The sequence below is a fragment of the Athene noctua genome, chromosome 3 (assembly GCF_965140245.1).
Source record: "Athene noctua chromosome 3, bAthNoc1.hap1.1, whole genome shotgun sequence".
Lineage (NCBI taxonomy): Eukaryota > Metazoa > Chordata > Aves > Strigiformes > Strigidae > Athene > Athene noctua.
Window position 1 is genome coordinate 31,428,852 of NC_134039.1, and position 16,491 is coordinate 31,445,342.

General features: G+C 49.0%; 1 protein-coding gene across 8 annotated transcripts in view; it reads left to right on the plus strand.

Moving 5' to 3' along the window:
- ZC3H7B (zinc finger CCCH-type containing 7B) overlaps positions 1-8,010 on the plus strand; it is a 50,299-nt gene extending 42,289 nt beyond the window's left edge. For all 8 annotated transcript variants that reach the window (XM_074902567.1, XM_074902562.1, XM_074902561.1 and 5 more), the window contains 4 exons: positions 475-583; positions 2,292-2,425; positions 3,202-3,365; positions 4,123-8,010. In XM_074902567.1, coding sequence (XP_074758668.1) covers positions 475-583; positions 2,292-2,425; positions 3,202-3,365; positions 4,123-4,315 — 600 coding nt within the window. In that variant the 3' untranslated portion in view covers positions 4,316-8,010. The remainder of the gene's footprint in view (positions 1-474; positions 584-2,291; positions 2,426-3,201; positions 3,366-4,122) is intronic.
- Positions 8,011-16,491: the final 8,481 nt, after the last annotated feature.

The window sequence follows — 16,491 nt, forward strand, 5'->3', positions numbered from 1 at the left end:
TGGAAAGCTTCTCATTTTCTCTGGCAATTATGCCGCTGGTAGCTGTGAGGTAAAGTTGTGTGTGTGCTCGTGCAGTCTAAGCAAACCATAAGGCTACTCTTCACCCACTTGGAGATGGCTGGAGAATGAGTCACCTCTGAGGACCAGCTACATGACCAGCAGGAGACACTGTTGGGCTGATCCAGGTTGCTCCCTGCTGTCTTGTGGGTACCTGCACCCAGTTGCCTATGAAAATGGCAACAGGAGAAAGGCCAGGTGCTGAACTGAGCTGCCTGTGTGTTTATAGGGAAAACTTACCCTTCATGTCATCAGGAGCTTGAGGAAAAGAAGTGTGATTTAATGACGTATGAAGTGTCCTGTATTGCAGCCTCTCCTGTGTGCAATTTAATCCCCTGGCTGTGTTTTTGAACCCACTTTCCTCTCTAGCAAGGAGTGTTTTGCAGATACTAAATTTTTCTCTCTGTCTTTTAACAGTTGTGTATCCATGCACAAAATGGCAGGAAATGCCAGTATGTTGGCAACTGCTCCTTTGCCCACAGCCCTGAGGAGAGAGACATGTGGACCTTCATGAAGGAAAATAAAAGTGAGTGGGGGAAACATGATCCAGAGAGATTGGGGAGCAGGAAGAGGACATTTAGGCAGTGGATGCAGGGTCTGTTAAGACATACTCTTGACCACAGAGGTGGAGCTGGTACCATGACTTTAGGTGGGATTATGGGGCAGGTCTGTCTACAGTAATTTAGAGCTGCTCTTTCTAACTTGAGTCCCTCGCTCTGGGACTGGTGAACATTGATCTCATATCTTGCATTGCTCCATTGCTGCCCTCCCTTTCTGCAGCTCTTTGAATCCACCCTGTGCTGTCCCTCCAGTTGCCTATACTGTCCCAGGCCTGGCTTCGCATGGAGCTCTGCCAAAGCACCAGTCCTGACCTGTAGCTGCTCCTGTATCTTTCTTGTCTGTCTTGTATCTGCCTTGGCTTCCTTGCCCATTTCTGCTCATATCCCTTGCTCCTGGGCTGCGGCACTCCCTGCTCACGGCATTGTATTCAAAAGGAGTGGATTTGAGATCCTGAATGAGAACATCGTTGGGTGGTACCTTTGTGGAGGAGCTTGTCTGGAATCAATTATGCAGGCTCCCAAGCTACCTTTTGGGGCATAGCTGGGGGGTTGCCTGTGTCCTGGATGGCCGACTCTCTGGCAGCAATCTTTGCTTGTTCAGACCAACAGCAAGCTGGAAAAAAGGACTCTCTTTGCAAGGCCCAGTGTCCAGGTGCTCACCTAACTCTCTTGGGAGATACTGGGAAGCTTGAAGGGTTTCAAGCCTGCACTGAGTTTGTTCAGTCTTTACAGATGGAAGGTCTTTCTCTCTGCTGGGCCAAACACTGTTATTTGTTACAGTTCAAGTAATTTTGTTGCTGAGGCCTTTAAAGCAGATCAGACCAGTCTGGGTGTGTTTGTTCAAGCACCAAGGTGAATCTTCAAACAACAGCGTTGTTTCAGTTTGGGGGAATTTGCATTCATTATCCCCAATTGCTTTGAGTTCCTCAAGTACCCATTTAGCGAGGAGTAAATCACTAAGGCATTGCACTTACAGCATTGCATCATGTCTGCAAACATCTGTGTTTCCACAGCCTCTCTCAGGAGCTGATCTTGGAAAGGCAGATGTGCGGTCAAAGCTTCCACTAAAGCTTCCCTTCCCACTAGTATGCTGAATGGAATTTAAACCAAAAGCACCAGGAGACATTGACTGCAGTCCTCTGGGCAGGTTTTGAACTTGGAGCAGGCTATCATTAGGTCGTCTTCCCCTCCCCAGTGCTTCCTATGGCCATCTTGCTTAAGGGCTCTCCTCTGTCTCGAGTGCTGAGGATGAAGCTTAGGTTTAGGGAGAAGGGACAGATCTGAATCTAGCCCCTGCCTTAGCTCCCTGGCTGGAGTGAGATGTCTGCTGAGGTCAAGTGGAATCAGGCCCTGATGGAGAATCACCTTGTGGGGTGGAGTCCATGGAGATCTTGCGGCACTTTCCCTCCTTTCTGAATATTTTGTGTAGCTGCTGTCATGGTTGCCCCTTGACTCATAGAAGACACCAGGTGGTGTGGTGTGAATTTGGTTCCTCTCAGGGCTCTTATCTGAGGAGGTGACACTGGGCCTCCTGAGCACAGGCCTTCAGTCTGATGGCAAGTGCTGCTGCACAGGAGAGGGGAGGGAGGGTTGCCCCAGCGTTCGTCCTTTTCTCATAGTTTGTGCACGGTATGGGAGGTTGTCTAAGTGACTTCACGGGTCGCCTTTGTGCAGTACTAGATATGCAGCAGACCTATGACATGTGGCTAAAGAAACACAATCCTGGGAAGCCTGGAGAGGGGACACCGCTCACCTCACGAGAAGGGGAGAAACAGATCCAGATGCCCACCGACTACGCTGACATCATGGTAATCAGCTGATCTCTTGTCCTTCATCCCTCCTCCTCCTCAGTGCTGACAGCCTGCCCCTCTCCTGGGCTCTAGGGACTGCATTGCTCTTGTGGGACAGAGCCTGTGCTAATGTAGGTTAAATGGACAGCTTGGAGCAGCACAAATGAGGCAGGAAGGGACGGAGCCGGGGTCAGCAAGGCTCTGCAATGGCTTTTCTGTTAATCCTCAAGTCAGTAGGAGTCTACCTTAGGTTCCCTTTTGTGTTGGCTCAGCCTCTCTCCAGGGTTCCTGCCTGCTCCTGGGAAAGCCAGCAAAGCCATTGCTGGCCTGTCGGAAGAGAGGGAGAAGGTTGGAGAAGAGCTGGGTCTGGAGTGCAGAGGCCTGAGAAAACTAGAGGCAGATGTATCTCCTTTGCTCAGGGGTGTTGGCTGGTGTAAGGATTTGTGCTCCTTGAAGAGTCCTGCATTGCCTGTGCACCTGGGGGCCTTGCAGTGAAACCCACCCTGGTTCATCAGCAGGGACAGGGGGACCATGTCAGTGAACTGAGTTGTCCTGATCTCTGAGCCCATTTGAGCTGTAGGTAGACCTCGACAGAGCATCTCCTCTGCTCCCCCTCAGTGGCAGCACAATGCCCTGAAGTTGACATGTCAGGGAAGTGCAGGAGGTAGTACGCTGAGTGGAGCTTCCAGGATGCTCTGGAAGGAGAGGGGGAGAGGCAGTGCCAGCACGGGGAAGGCTGATGGGTGGGATTGTTAATGCACTGACTGGCCCTTTGCCTTGTCTGGTCTGGTTAGATGGGCTACCACTGCTGGCTTTGTGGGAAGAACAGCAACAGCAAGAAGCAGTGGCAGCAGCACATCCAGTCGGAGAAGCACAAGGAGAAGGTCTTCACCTCGGACAGTGACTCCAGCTGCTGGAGCTACCGCTTCCCCATGGGCGAATTCCGGCTCTGTGAAAGGTATCGTTGTTTCATCTCCCTCCTGTGCTGCTGCTGCAGGGACAGGGCAGCAAGCCTCCACCATCCCTCTTCCTCCTTTACCACCTCCTCCTCTTCTCACAGAGTCCCCAGGGACTTCTGCTTGGAGGAGGAGTGGGACAAGCTGACAGGTTTGGCTGCTGTTAGATCCCAGAAGTGCTCAGCCGCACTACTGAGTGGTAAAACCCCATTCCTGAGCACGTGTCTTTAGAAAAGGAGAGCCAGCTTCATGTCTGCACCTGTCCCCTCTACAGCCGGGATGCTCTCAGCTCTCAGGCTGCTTGGCCTGATGCCTGGGGGAATCCCAGGTGCTTTATTAAATGGTTTGAATGTCTCACACCCTCTGAATCAGTGCCTTGAGGGGTCTTCAGAAGGCTTGTGATGGTTAGAAATGCTGGTTTGGTTAGAAAGAAGGTTCTGTCTCTAGTGGCTGTTACCTGGCATTTCCTCTCTTGTGTGGTGGTTTCTCCTCATCCCTTCTGGTCCATTTCCAGCTCACATTGTTTCAATTCCGTTGACTAAATCCTCTCATGGATGTTGCTCTGTTTGGTGCTCTGTTTTTGTGCCCAGCCTCCATGTTGCCTTCCCCAGCTGCACGTGGGTTTGTAGGAGAATCACTTTGCCCTTAGAAAGGAGAGTTCACGGCATGTTTTGGTGGGCCCTGATCGAGTATCTGAGACGGGGACCTCAAAACCCTGTCCTGGGGGTGCCCTCCTAATTGCACTCCTTGTGCCAGCAGGTTCCAGAAGAGCAAGGCCTGCCCTGAAGGAGAGGAATGTCGCTATGCTCACGGCCAGGACGAGCTGACTGAGTGGCTAGACCGGAGGGAGGTGCTGAAACAGAAACTGGCCAAAGCCCGCAAGGATATGCTGCTCTGCCCCAGGGATGATGACTTCGGGAAATACAACTTCCTATTGCGGGATGGCGTATAGTAAGGGTAGGGGGGGTGAGCCTGTTGGCTGGAGAAACATGGGGTGGGTTTTCCAAGAGTGGCAGTAGCAGGGAGAGCGAGATCTGTGTCTCGCAAAGAGAACTTTTTCTTTTCTTTTGTTTTAAGATTATGAGATGATGATTTATTAGTGGTGAATGAAATCGTGAATTTGATTCTCCTTGGCCAGCGAACGCCATGCTCATTTGAGTTTGTGATCCGTCTTCTCTCTCTTCTTTCTCCCAAATTCTCCTTCCTCTCCATTTTTTTGTTTTCACTGTCCTTCAGAGGAATGAATACAGTCTGTACTGGGCTGTGAATCAGAGAACTTCTCCTTGTGTCATTCTGCCCTTCATTTCAGAGTATGGCTGCAGAGATCCGGAGGACAAAGCTGAGAGAAAGGGCCAAACACCTGGTGAAAAGGTGACCATGAAGTTCATGTGCTCCTTTTCTCAGTGCTGCAGAGCAAGCCCCACTTAACGCTGCTGCAGCCATCCTCTCCTGGGAATTAAGTACCAGAATTAGGAATTGAAGTGCAAAAGAAGGAAAACCACTTAAGATCCAACTTTAAACATCTGTGCTTAAGCTTCTGCTGTCTATATTGCCCTGAGACATCAACTGGTGCTGAGGGAGGGTAACAGCTGTCTGCTGTAGAGTGTAGCTAAAAGCAGCAAAGTAATAAAACTGCTTGCAGCAGCAGGAACTGGACTGCAGGTGACTTCAGACTGTTTCAGCAGAAAGCAGGTTGGTGACAGCTCATTAGTTGTCTTAGTGCATGACAGGTATTCAGGGTGGGTAGTTTTAGTTTGGTTTTTTGGCTGGTGTGTCTGGTGCAAGTGAGACTGAAGCCATCTAGAAGGTGTAGTGGAGACTGTGACACACCCTGTGTCACTGTAGTCCATGCAGCAGTATCTGTCAGGAGGAAGGCTGTAACCAAAAGGAGCTTGTGTTTCTGTGTTGCCTTGTGTCCTGAAGAGAGGGAGGTAGGTAATGGAGTTCCCTTCCTGCTTTCTACTTGGCATATGGTTTTGGTTATTTAGAGCTGCGTTTTTCCCTGCATGGCCAGAAGAACTGAGTGGGGACACATTTAAAAGGACCCCATTGAGCAGCATGGGCGGTGCTTTGCTGACAGGAATCCAGCTGGAAGGGCGCCTACCAGCACCAGAGGTGCAGCCCCCTCCCCCTCAGCAGTGGGGCAGGGAGCTTGCAGATGTGCAGTGCAGCCAGGGCAGGGACTATGCCGGAGGGTGAGTGGCCCAGTGGGACCCAGCCATGCGCCTGCTCCTGTCCTGCCTGACGTGCACCACGGTGGGGGAACCAGTGATGCTGTGCTCTGGGCCAGGACTTTTGGCGTCTGTAGTGGCAGCACTGAGAGGCAGCACTGGTCTGTATGCCAGCCTTGTCCGTTCTGGTGGTCTTATCCCGTAAGCAGTAAATGTGTGTTCTGTCCTGAGCTTCCCTCTCCTCTTTTCTGCAGTCCAGCTGCCTCTGCAGTTTTGCATGCATGAATGGCACCGTCCACTCAAACACAAATATATCTCCCTTCCAGCCTTCGCAGGGGATGCCTTTTTCATCCAGAGTCTCCCGGGACAGCAAGCTCAGAGCCCTCAGTCTGGCAGTACTGTATCTGTGGTAAATACAATCTGGCCGTGAACTGCTTGGTGCTTTGGCATTGCTGGGTCCCCCTTTTCCCTCTCTGCTCCCATATCCTTGGGGTTCCCAGCTTCTGGAGAGATGGGATGTGGAAATACGGGAGATGTGGAAATGCAGGAGATGCTGTGGGGGCAGCTGGCACCTTTCTAAACCAGCTTCCATGCAGGTCCATCAACTCCACTGAGGTGGTTATGGGCCAGGACCGTGATGATAGAGAGGTGACTTACTGGAAGGAGAGGGAAGTGGTTGTTTCCATCTCTACCCAGGTGTGGGGAGAAGGATGAGATGGAGAAGGATCTGTAGTACTGTGGGGAGGGAGAGTGACCAACGCATCACAGTTTTTGAGTGGTCAGGTGCTGTATTTTCTCCTCTGCTCTTTGCTGTAGCTGTCTGGATTGTACCTTCTCCTGCTGCTCCTTGTGATCAACTGGTCAACTTTATAAACAAAGAGAGACGGGGAGGAGGCAGGCATCAGCTCCTGGGTCATCTTGTTCTGCTCTTGTTGGGCAGAGACACCAAGGAAGCAAATCTGGATCGGGGAACGTTGGAATGTGGTTTTATTTTTAAAACAAATCTGCATCTCTAGTGTGACTCTAGCATTCGCTGCACCTTGACTTCTCATACAATAACTTGTTTAGGTTACAGAGTGGGTCACTGTTCCCTCTGCCCGTCTCTGCGATGAGAGCTGAGCTGCTCAGCAGGGCTGTGGAGGTTTGGGTTGGGGCCGAGGCGGGGAGAGGGCGAGCGTGTGTGAGACAAGGGAGGCCCACGGTCACGGGGGTTGCGTCGAGTATCAATTTTTGTTTTCCCTGATATGATAACCTGGTCTGTGGTGTTGCAGTACTTTGTCACCAGACTTGTTTTAGTGTGTATATATGTGACCCCTCCCATGAAGCATATATACACAGGTATTAAATATATCACTCTATATAATATTATATGTGTGTGGTATCGAAGGAATCTTTTAAATGAGGGTAACGGAAAAGGACTCAGGCCAGGAAACGCAGCATCTCCAGTTTAAATATGAAGACTTTTATTTGGGTTAGAGAAAGGGAAATAACAAAGAGGGGAGGGTTTTATATAGATAGGTATAAATTTTGAGATGGAACAGGTTTTCCTGTTCATACTTTTGAAACCCCCTAGGATGTCCTCACAGTCCCGTCTCAGTGAAAGAGTATTATACTGCTAACTAGCAAGTAAAGTTTTAATGGTAAAGCTTTGCTTATATTATTTAAAGGGACATTGTGAAAGGCAGGAAGCTTCACACTTGACTTCCCAGGCTTGCTTTATCAAGCCAAGAGGGTTTTCTTCAGCACATTATGTACTTCCAGCAGAATTGCTCAGCACTCGCAGATCTACAACAGATAAATGCCAAGTTGTAGGGTTGCTTTAGTGGTGTGTTCACAAGGCCCTGTGATAACTCTCTCTTTTCTTCATTCATGTGAGGGGAGAAAGAATATTTTGCAGCACAGAACCAAATCTGAGGGTTATTAACAAAAGAAGTGGTGTTTTGATTTTATAACATTAGAAGAAAATCTCATATCCTGTAAAATCAGCAGACACACAGGCTCACACAGAATTTGATTTAGATCAGCTGGTTAAATGCTGAAGGACTTAGTGAAAATCTTTTCCCAAATCCTTTGGTAGGGGCAGGAATTTAAGTGATGCTGGTGTTGGAGTTAACCTGACCTTTACAGGGGGAAGTAAAAAAACCAAAAAAATACCCTACTTAGCTTGTATGAAACTGTATGTCAAAAATGGATGGGTTTTAGCAAGTGAAAGAAAAAGATAGCAAGGGGATGCTGCAGTTCTGAGCTGGGTAGTAATGATTTTGAGTCCTTTAATATGTCTTTGTATTAATATAATTTAAGAATACCACGCTTTACTATTAAAAAAGAACTTAGTATCTTTCATAAGGTCTAGTATCAGGATAATAATGTAGATGTTTTAACAACATTTTTGTTTTTGTTCTTAAATAAAAAACAAAACAAACTTGCTTCTTTTAGCCTTTGTAATAGAAAATAAAAGTGTGCACTTTAAACCCTCTCCTGATCCAGTGTGTGGTTGCTTTTTTCAAGTAGCCCACGAAGACTTTTTATCTTGGTTTCAGGTTTCCCTGCTGTAAGGAGGGAAGCGAAGGGTGGACTTCAAGCATTGGATCACTTTTGCTTTCTCCCGTCTTTAAGTATTATATAATCTACTGCTCTTCTTGCTGAGTGGAAAATTGCATGTGTGTGTATTAACGGATTCTGCAGTTCTTCATCAGATGCACAGTTCTGGTGAACTTTAGTTGTATTTAAGATATTTTTTTTTTCTTCGCCCCAAACACCAAGAATCTACACGCTCTGCATTAACACGTAGTTTCAGGTGTTTAGGTAACCTGTATTTTGAAACCTCCAGTAATCAGGTCTTGTAATCACCTTCATCTAGAGGTTGTTCTGCTGTGTAGGCTCCTCTGTTCAACTGGGTCAGCCAGTTCTTTATCCTGCCAGGGTGCACCCTGCCAGGGAAAATGCCCTTAGCCCTGTGCACTGAGTCACACGCAGCTTGGGCCATGAGGAGCATCCATGCAGATTTCCCTCTGGAGAGGATCCTGTGCGGTGAAGACCACACCTGGGCAAAGAGGTCAGTGTGAAAATATTTATTAATAAAACTGTTTCCTTTATTTTTCAAATTGATCACGGTACAGATTAATCTGAGATTCTTGATAAAACCAAAACTGGAGATGCGGCAGAGGCAAGGAATTCCCATGGAGACACCCTGCTACTGCTGTATAAGCTGGTAGAGTGACCAGAAGATCTCATCCATTGAGACCTGAGGAGAGATTTGTTACGTACCTCACCAGTGTGCCTGGATACAGCCACAAGGACTCATGTCCTTCTCATTGTGGGGAAGGCCTGAATACAAGCTTGTAGTGGAGAGGGAATGAGGAGAGTGGTGCACTTCTGGTGCATCTATTGAGTACATACAATGTGAGAAGCACTAGTTTTATCCTCCACAGATTATTGAGGCCATGCTGGCAAGAGTGAGGGAAGCTTTTCCAGTACAATGGAGACCAAAACTGTCTGTGAGGCAGACAAAGCATGAGGAGAAAAACAAGTGTTTTCCTTGCAGGTTTGAGCCTTCAGCTGTGTTTCTCCACTGGTGTTTCTTCATTGAAGAAAATAAACTTGTATTTTGGAGAGGCAGGGAAAAGAGCAGTGACTTCAGTATTCATTTCCTCCTAGGACTTCAGCAGACATTAAGGCAAGGGGGAGAGCCCCAGGTCAACCAGGAAGGATCCAGCTCTGATGGAGGGTTGAGAGGGACAATGGTAGAGACCCCTGAATGGTTGGAGGAAGGCTTTGTACTAAACAACTTTGATGCCACCACACAGCAGCCTGGCAGAGGGATTTTGCCTTGCAAAGCATATAAGCTGCAGATGGGATTCCAAGCAATTCTGTGACTGAGTCTGCCTGCCCACACTATAGGGAAACATTTCTGGGCAGTGACAGCAGGTGATGCAAATGCTGTCATCACTTTTAATTGTGTTTGCTGCAGCCATTGAAACCAAGAACAGGGCTGTGTTGTGTTGTGTCCTGTGCATAGAGAGCAGCAGAGAGTTCCTGCCCTGCAGGAGCTGTAACCTGGGGGAGGTGTGCTGGTCACTGGCTGGGGTGGGGGCACGCAGGAGGTAACACTGTAGGGCACTCGGAGGGGGAAAAACACTGGGCAGAAAGCAGCGTGCTAAATAGTAAAAGAGGACTGGGTGGGAGTGACTGGTGGGAGAGAAGTGGAGGAGGAAAGGCTGCAGGAGCACCAGCTGGAGCAGCCAGCCATTTGGCGTGGGGCTGAGGAAGGTGCTGAACAGACTTGGCTGGGTGGCTCTGGGCAGAGGGCCTGGAGACAGCTAGCTCCTGGGGCTCCTGCAGAGCTGTGGGCACTGCTCAGGAGCTCTGCGTCCCATCTCATCCAGCCTTGCCCCTTCCCAGGATGGGAGGGGACAGAGTCCATCCATTCCAAATAACCTCTTTCCTTTTGCAGCTGGATTGTCATCTCCTGCTTCTCTGTGGTTCCCCCTCCAGGTAGGAGCAGCAGGTCCCAGTGGCCCCAGGGCAGGGGTGGTGTTTTCTGAAAGCAGATCCAGGCGCAGTAAGGATGAGAGCAGGGATCAGACAAGATGACAGCTCCAACTGACTCCTTCCCCACTGCAGCAGGCCTGGCCTTGGTAGCTCCTGAAACTGCCCCTTTTCAAGGGTGCTCCACTCTGCCGTTTAGCTTATGGATGGCAGAACCCTGGAAAACTACTACTATTTCCTGAGAGTCTTGAGAGGCACAGACATAGCAGAGAGTCCCAGAAAATAGGGTTATTCGTTACCATTTGGATTAATCCTCCCAGAAATGACATTTACCCAGGACTGGGATGGAAACCTCTAAACCCAGATGCCGGATTTGGCTTGCTTGAAACTGGAAAAATACTCAGTGCTGGAGGTGATCTTTGGTGTATTTCCCACCTTCTCTGTGATTTCTTTGTCTGCCTTAGCTGTGGGCTTTCCATAGTGCTGGGGCCCTCCAGGCAGATGGCTGGGAAGGACGAAGAGCTGCATAGTTTCTCTTAATTCAATACCAAGGCACGCTCCGCAGTCTGTACCCCAGCAAAGGTGAGTCAGAGAGGGAACGTCCTGCTTCCATTGGAGTGAGATGGCCTCTGTTTTCCCCAGCCAAATGGCTTGATGATGACTGCAACACAGTTGGATGTTGCCCCTGAGAGCTGTGGTGGGTATTCGATACAGAAGCAGTGTCTCAAAAGAAGCTCTCATCAGGCTGGATCTTCTCCTGTTCAAGACCATTGATATCTTGGTTTTTAGAGATCAGTGGCAACCAAACTGCCCAGGCTTCTCAGGGGATCAGTTGTCTTTCAGCCCACATGCCTTCCCCAGGCTCAGCTGACTCTCGTATCCGTCCATTGGGCTCTGACCTCTTGGGCCATGATGCTGCAGCACCCCTGCTCCTGCTGGGGGCCATGTCATTCCCAGGAAAGGTGAGTGAGCCTGGAAAGGGATGGCCAAGGAACAGCCGAGGACCTTATAGCCAGCCGAGCCATTTTGAGAAGGAAGCAGCCGGAGGAGCATCTATCTTCCTTGCTGTCCCACTCAATGGTCTCCTACAGACCCTGGCAGAGGCTCAGCAACTGCTGTCCTCGGCTTTCCCCATCCTGCTTTAAACGCCTTGGTTTATTGCTGCTCTTGGCACCTCCTGGGCTCTGCTTCCTGCCAAGGCTTGTTCAGAGAGCTCCCAAAGTCAGCTCTGCCCAGGCTCCCAGAGCATTTCCAGAGCAGGGAAATGCGCAAAGGCAGCTCTAGGTGTCCTTCCTACCCAGGGCAGCACAACTTCTGGTGATCCCAAGAGCCTTTCTCACATTTTCTGCCTGCCTAGCACCTAGTTTTCTGGCAAATGGCACTTCACAATGGAAGGCCACATGTGGAAGAACAGAGCTGCGGTGAACCTGGCTGTCACGTGAGCACCCCAAGAAGGAGGGAGATGTCTTGGCAGGGAGTGTGGGGAAGCAAAGCTCATTAGCTTTTTGGCACTCATTTTGGGGAATTAGTTTTTAGAAATCCTTTTGCCCCAGGCGGGAGGTGCAGGCGGTTCCTTCTACTGAAATGCACCACTCGCTGGGGGGATCCCGGCGCTGCTCCTCCACACAGGGCGAGAAGCATACATGTACACGTACACAGGCAAGTGTATGCTTGCAATACACTGCCCAGAGAAGGGGCAGGCCCTTCAGAGTTGGGAAGGAGGCTCAGTGCAAGGCCTCATCAAACCTGTGTGACTGTGCCCCATGTTGATACCATCAAAAGTACCTAAAAGATCGCACACCTGTGTTTCAGGTGCCAGGCAGGGTCTTAAGCCAACACAGAGCCCCAGTTCCACTTGTGCCACCCTCAGCTGTCCACCCACTTGTGCTGGCTTTGTCACTTCTTCTGCCACCTCCTCTTCTTTAACCTGCTGTGGATGCAGACACCCCTAGGCTGGCCACAGCCTTCCCTGTTGCTGCTGTTCTGGGTATCCTTGCAGCTCCATAGATGTCTGTGACCCCTAATGGCACCATCTTGACCTCATAGAAGTCAAGGTGCTGGGATGTGGGGCAAGCCTGCTTTCAGAAAGGCCACAGTGAAACTCAGCTTGCCCAGTCCCTGACAGGATGAAAAAAATTCCCTCTCAAGCTCAATGCACTATGCAAATAAATAGTTAAACTTGTAGGTTGCCAGTGGAGTGTGTATTTGTCCGAGGAGCTAGTACAAGAAAAAAAAAACCAAACCGATGTCTGCAAAGAGGCAGCGACTGGCCTCTAGCAAAGGGTTTGCTTGGGTAAAAGAAGAAAGAGAAAACCACTTACCAGGCTGGGTTTAGTACAAGAACCAAACTGTGGGTGAGCATGGAGCCTCCACACAGACTGTGAGGAGTGGGCTTGATTTGTGGGACCTGCAGCAGAAGACACCTTGTGTGAGGACATATGTAAATTTCCAAATAATGGCTGTGCTGCCAAGGTGAATGGTCTTGGGCGACTGAAGAGAAGAGAGCTGCTTCAAGAGCAGCAGGATTGGTAAAGCTTCTAGAGATTTCTACAGATTTTTGTCCTTATTTCCAGATACACTTCAGGGGAGTAACTACCTTGTCTGTCACCACAAAGTCTCCTCAGTACTGCTGGCTTCTGCCTGTCCTCTTGCTATTGCCTGCCAGGGGCAGCACATGCTCTGGGCTGTCTCTGCCAAAGCATGTGCCCAGATCAAGCCGAACAAGTAACAGCAGGTTTTCTCTCCAGGGAGGCATTATTCCACTCCTTTGTTACTAGTTTATCTTTCAAATAGAAAAAGATACTTAAATATATTTATCCCTTTGCCAAGGTGGGTAGCATGTTCTGGGGAGGGAGGGATGGATGGATGGATGGATGGATGGATGGATGGATGGATGGATGGATAATGATGGATGGATAATACTGCTGTGTAAGCTTTGTGTCCTTAGAAAATCAGACAAAAAATGTTTTCTATTTTCTAAGAGGACTTAGTTCATTAAATTATCAAGCCAAGCTTTCATCTAATCGGAGGAAGCTGAGATAACAGCAATTAGCAATAATAACCAATAATGCCTTTCTCTGGTCAAATGTCACTGCTGCTGGTGAGTTCCCCACAAGCTGTGCTTTCAGATACATGTAAGAAACAGCTAAGTTCCCTTCTGTACAGGTGGTCTCAGAAATCAGTGTGCAGCCAGGTGGCACCACCAAGTACAGGACCCACAGCAACAATCTTCAGAAGCTTCTGACCAAGGAAGCCCCCAGGCATGCTACCAACTCTTGTTTTGAGTCTGAGGGTGGTTGCAAGACCACCGGCAGGAGAGGAGGCAGTGGAAAAGCAGCTCCAGAAGCACTGAAGGTGTGGCCCTATGAAGCGGTTGAGGGAGCACTCCTGGGGCTGAGGGAAAGATGGCAACTTGGAGAGTTGCACAGAGAGCTCTTTCGCCCAGCTCCTTGTAATGAACAGGGCTATATCAGAGATCTGAATGTCTGAAACGATTCTTCAGAGTCTCAAACTACCAGGAAGGCTGTACCTACTGATAACACCTCAGCCCCAGTGCTTTGGACCTGATGGCAGACCTCTGTAGAGAGATCCCTCTAAAGACAGAAGTAGAATTAAGGGTTTTAAAAGAGACATTTACATGTTCTGGTACCAACAGAAGTACCTGAGCACTGCAGAGAGGTGGGGGCAGGAGGGGAAGCAGCAAAAGACAAGAATTTGGTTGTGCTTTAAAAAAAAAGCAACTCTTTGGAATGAAAAGCTAAAAGGAAGGGGAGCATGGACTAAGGACCCCCACTCTTCCCCTCAGGACTGCATGTGGCCGTGGCACTGCTGAACACATTTCTTGGGCAAATGTGCCAAGGGCTGCAGCCAGCACTGCTGGGCAGTGTGGGTAGCTGCACTGAGAGACCTACAGAAAAAGCAGATAGCCCTGGCCTCTGCCATTTAAATTGCTGTTCCTGGGGTTTGCCTCTCTCCATCACATTAGGTGCCCCCTTCTGTGTGCCATCCATTTAGGGCAAGCGTAAGTTGACTATGGCTGGTTAAGTCTGTGAGAAAATGTGCTGTTAAGGGCTGACTGGGCTTCTGAGTGATGGAGCAGAGCTGCTGAGACCTTTGCTAACATGGGATTACAATACTAATAAATAATGACCTGATCTGACAACAGTGCAGCCAGCACAAATGATGAAATCTGTGGCCATGCCTGCAGCTTTCCAGAGCCAACATTTCAACTCCATTCCTTAAGCAGCTCAAGTGCTCTCCATGGTGGGGACGTGACGGCAGATGGACATTCCTCACTGCTATGACTTTATTTCATAGTATGTTTTCTGCTTCCCCCGGGATCAAAGTCAGGGCAGTGTTGATGCATCCTGCTAGTGATGTTACCCAAGCTCTTCTCCTGTGTGGGAACTCATTTTTCAGGGATTATGAATCAAGAAGGGAACACAGTGTTGGCAAGAGACTTTGTGGACATGGCAAACAGAAGATGAGGTATGTGCTCTCAGATCTCTAGACAAAAATGTGTAGAAGTCCATTGCAGGCTAATAATTCAAAATGCTAAGTGACGATTTAGATGATCTTTAAGGTCCCTTCCAACCCTAACCATTATATGATTCTATGAATTTCCTCTCAATGAACTTAATTTTCTGAAGCCGTAAATGTCAGTCAATTGCTGCAGCAGCTGCTGTGAAGTCCTTGGGTCCCTCCAGACACACAAACAGATGTTTGTCCAGCTTTCAGGACAAGTTTGAGCCTGGGGCAAAACCAAGAGTTTCAGCTGCACCTGGCACTGGGCAGCTACCATGTTCGCAGTCACTTCACTTTGCCATCCATTACTTCAGTGAGAAGCAGACCTAAGCATATATGGCGGTAGCTCTCCCCAGTGTTAGAGATACCTGGCAGGATTTAGTGACCCCATTCTGCCTGCTTTGACCAGTCAGAATGGACTGGAAGATTTCAGGAAAGGACATGGACCTCCTGGCTGGCAGGCTGTGCTCCAGGAGGGAGAGATGCGATTGTTTCCCTTGCTCTCAGTAGCCAGAACGCACTGACCATCTGCAGGGCCTGTCTGCTGGCTCCAGCTTTGTGTGGGTGGAGGGCTGGTAGGGGACTATTCTCCCTGAATGGCTTCACCACCGATGGTTATCACTGGCTGTTTTCTTACATTCTCTCTGGGAAATGGGGAGAGCAAACCACAAGGAAAATCCCAAGAGGGTGTAGTGTGAGTAGTTGTACCATAATTAAGAATTCTACCAAAGCATCTACTGTGTGATTTCTGAGCCTGATTAGATTGAGATCTAGATCATGAAACTCCCAGCTAATCTGAAATTCCCAGCCACCCAACCTGGCTAGGTAATTCTTTCTTTTTGGTTTCTGTTGGGTTAAATTAAATGCATTTCTGTACTGGACCAAACACCATGCTATCATGGGGCGAGCAAACCCTATCACTTTTTAAGACTCTAAATGCTGGGCCAGTGAAATGCTTCACTTTAGGCACAAGAAAAGTCCTAATGACTTCACTCAGGCCACTTCCATGCTTGGTTCTGAGTCATGCATGGTTTTGCTGGGCTGGTCCTGGTAGCCAGGGCTCACAGATCAGTGTAGGAATACCTGGTTCCTACTGAGACACACTGGTGCTGTAAGGCTGAGCCTGGCAAAATGGACAGGAGCAAACTGAGAAATAAAGGCAATTCTGTTCTAATTATCACACCCAGCAAAAGAGAAGATGCCAGTGTGTGTAAGATGCTCTTTCCCAAGCCCAATTCTGATAAAGAAGATCAGACCTTTATCCTCCTGTATCCATCCCTCCATGCTAAAAACTTCATTAACAGGAGAGGAGGGGCTTTTATATGCTCAAGATCTTACTTAACCAGCTGTTTTCCTAGTATCTGCAGGGTACGTGAACTCTCTTGTCTTACATCACTGCTCCAAGGGGAGGCTAGCAGTTTTCTGATGAAACTCTGTCACTTATGAAGAGAAATCCTGCATTTTTGGGGATAATCCACACTCAGTAAGAAAGATGCCTTATGCTGTTATATTGACTTAGGAGGGACACGCAGTAAGAGTTGCATCATATACAAATATTGTCACTATCTGCATCTCAGAGAGCTGAAAAGTTAGCAGGCAGATGCAGACAGAGTGTGTATCTGCAGGGCAGCCTGTGCAGCTCGGAGCTCCTCAAATCCTCCCGAGAGCCCTTCAGAGGATCCCTTTGCTGTTGCGTTTGCAGTCGATGCGTGTACCCCTGACAGTGCGCACTTGCTTCCCCCCCCCCCCCAATGTGTATATTTGTTATAACACCTTGGGAAGGAAAAGGGTGCTGCCTTTGAGAAGTTAGATAACTGGCCCAGTTCTTTGCTGCCGGATTGGTTGGGAGAGGCCCTGTAAGACCACGCTGGCCAGCCGCCCAGCCCAGCCCTGCAAGGCTGCAAGCTATTTCCACAATTGGCCACTTCAGAGTGGGAGAGGGGGA